Consider the following 2,049-nt stretch of genomic DNA (forward strand, 5'->3'; position numbering starts at 1 on the left):
GGGTCATAGATAGTAGGCCCAGATGGCAGCAGGGCAGGCTGGATGGTGCTGTCCCGCCCTGTCTCCAGTATGCAAATTAGCCGCCATCTTTGTTGGCAGTTAATTTGCATATCATGCTGATTAGCCATATTATTATATGTTATAATAAGAAAAATATCACAAAATATCACAATTGTTTGTTCTTCAGAAAAAAGTATGTTTCTCTGTGTCCAGGTACTGTAAACATAGTGTCATTCTATTGAAAAGATGATTTTTTTATTTCTAAAAGGGAAAGTCTATTAATCTCACCACCAGACTATAGCCTGGGTTTTAGTGACAGTCTTGATTTAAAATTTAAGCTCTCCCTTATGCTGGAATGACTTTGGATAACATACTTAGCCTGTCTGAGCTGGAGTGTCTTTACCTGCACAGAAGAAATGATACCTTCTTCACAGGAGAGTGAGGGGCAGTTAGAGTGCTCCTTTGTACTCAGTTTATTATGTATGCTCAATAAACATTTGCTGTTTTTCTTCTCACTCCAAATCTGAGTTTTCCAAAAGTATCTCTTATAGAGCAATCAGTACATATTTCATAGAATCTTTAGAAGGAAACTCAGCATCCATCAAAACTGACCTCTCTAGAATCTGGCCCACAGCTTCCCTGGCCAAGGGTCCCTGAGCCTTGGCAGAATGCAGCTCACTGCTTCCCGGGGAGGAGTAGCCAACTCCATTGTAGGACAGGACTTGCCATGATTATGATAATGATACTTTTTATTTATCTAAAACTAAACTTTCTATAAAGTTCTACCTATTGTTCTTTATTCTAAACTATAGACTTTCAAAGAAGAGATAGTAGGCTCCCTTTTCAACCCCATAGTTCTTCATAACACCAGTACCAAACAAGTCATTGCATAACATAGGGCTTAGTCTAAGCATGACAGAGACCTTCTTCAGAGACACAAAGTATCACAAATTAGTAACTGAATCTTGCCCCTGGCCACTGGCAGTTTCCATAAAGGTCCATTTTACTGCCACCTTCCTTCATTCTCTACCTGCTCTTCCAACTTTGCCCGTTCTGCCTCCAGTCTACTCACCAGTGTCCTCTCCTCTATCCATCGCCAACCTTCTTTCCCCTTAAAGGTAGAGTTTTTTCTTCCTGCAAGGAAGATGTAGCTAAACAAGATGATCGGGAAAACTTTTTTCTAATTCTACCATCTCAGGTAAGGAAGGAGGTGGATCTTAACTCAGTAGCAAGTATAGAAATACAGCAATCAGGCAATGAGACAAATAGTTACACTGATTTTTTTTTTAATCCTGTAGGCCTGAGGTCAGTGACACCTGACTGGACCATTGAATTCTCACTTTTATATTGAAGAAAACAAGTTCTGGATAACCTTACATTCAGCCTTTCACACACTGTCCATTATTGACTACTTTGGGGATATGAAGTTAGCTAGGAGGTGATTCAATTTTCCAGTGATTTATAAAAGAGCTGGGAGAATATTTCTTTATTTGGACAGAGGCACTGTCAGAGGAAAGGTGGGTAGTTCCAAAGGCTGTTTGTTTCAGCCCTGTGCTCGATTGCAACAATGTGAGTGTCTTGTCTGCACCGGTGGATTATTAACAGAGGTTATTGGTTTCCATGACTAAATGATTGCTCTAAACATAATCTCATTTATGGGAGCACAAAAAAACACCCAGGACTCCAGGTCAGGGAGAAGGTATAAATAGCCATCAGCATCGAGGTTCTGCTCTATTTGAGAAGTGGAAGCAACACCAGGGCACAGTTCCCAGGTTGGCTGGCTTCTCAGCTCCAACATACAAATTGAACTGGGACATTGACTAGGACGCTCTGGCTCATAACTTTGAAGAGACCCCGTGAAGGAGGCAGTGAGGAACATTTTTCTCCTTCCCCAGCATGTGCACCGGAGGGTGTGCCAAGTGCCTGGGGGCCACCCTCATTCCCCTCACTGTGTTTGGCATCCTTGCTAACATCCTTTTGTTTTTCCCTGGAGGAAAAGTGATAGACAACAATGAACACCTTTCTCAAGAGGTCTGGTTTTTTGGAGGA

At 41.7% G+C, this 2,049-nt stretch overlaps 1 protein-coding gene across 1 annotated transcript in view; it reads left to right on the plus strand.

Annotated features, from left to right (window-relative positions):
• Window positions 1-1,890: 1,890 nt before the first annotated feature.
• LOC102755303 (transmembrane 4 L6 family member 4) overlaps window positions 1,891-2,049 on the plus strand; it is a 25,092-nt gene continuing 24,933 nt past the window's right edge. Inside the window, exon 1 of the mRNA XM_006772583.1 lies at window positions 1,891-2,048. Coding sequence (XP_006772646.1) covers window positions 1,897-2,048 — 152 coding nt within the window. The 5' untranslated portion in view covers window positions 1,891-1,896. The remainder of the gene's footprint in view (window position 2,049) is intronic.

Source organism: Myotis davidii, unplaced genomic scaffold, assembly GCF_000327345.1.
Source record: "Myotis davidii unplaced genomic scaffold, ASM32734v1 scaffold766, whole genome shotgun sequence".
NCBI lineage: Eukaryota > Metazoa > Chordata > Mammalia > Chiroptera > Vespertilionidae > Myotis > Myotis davidii.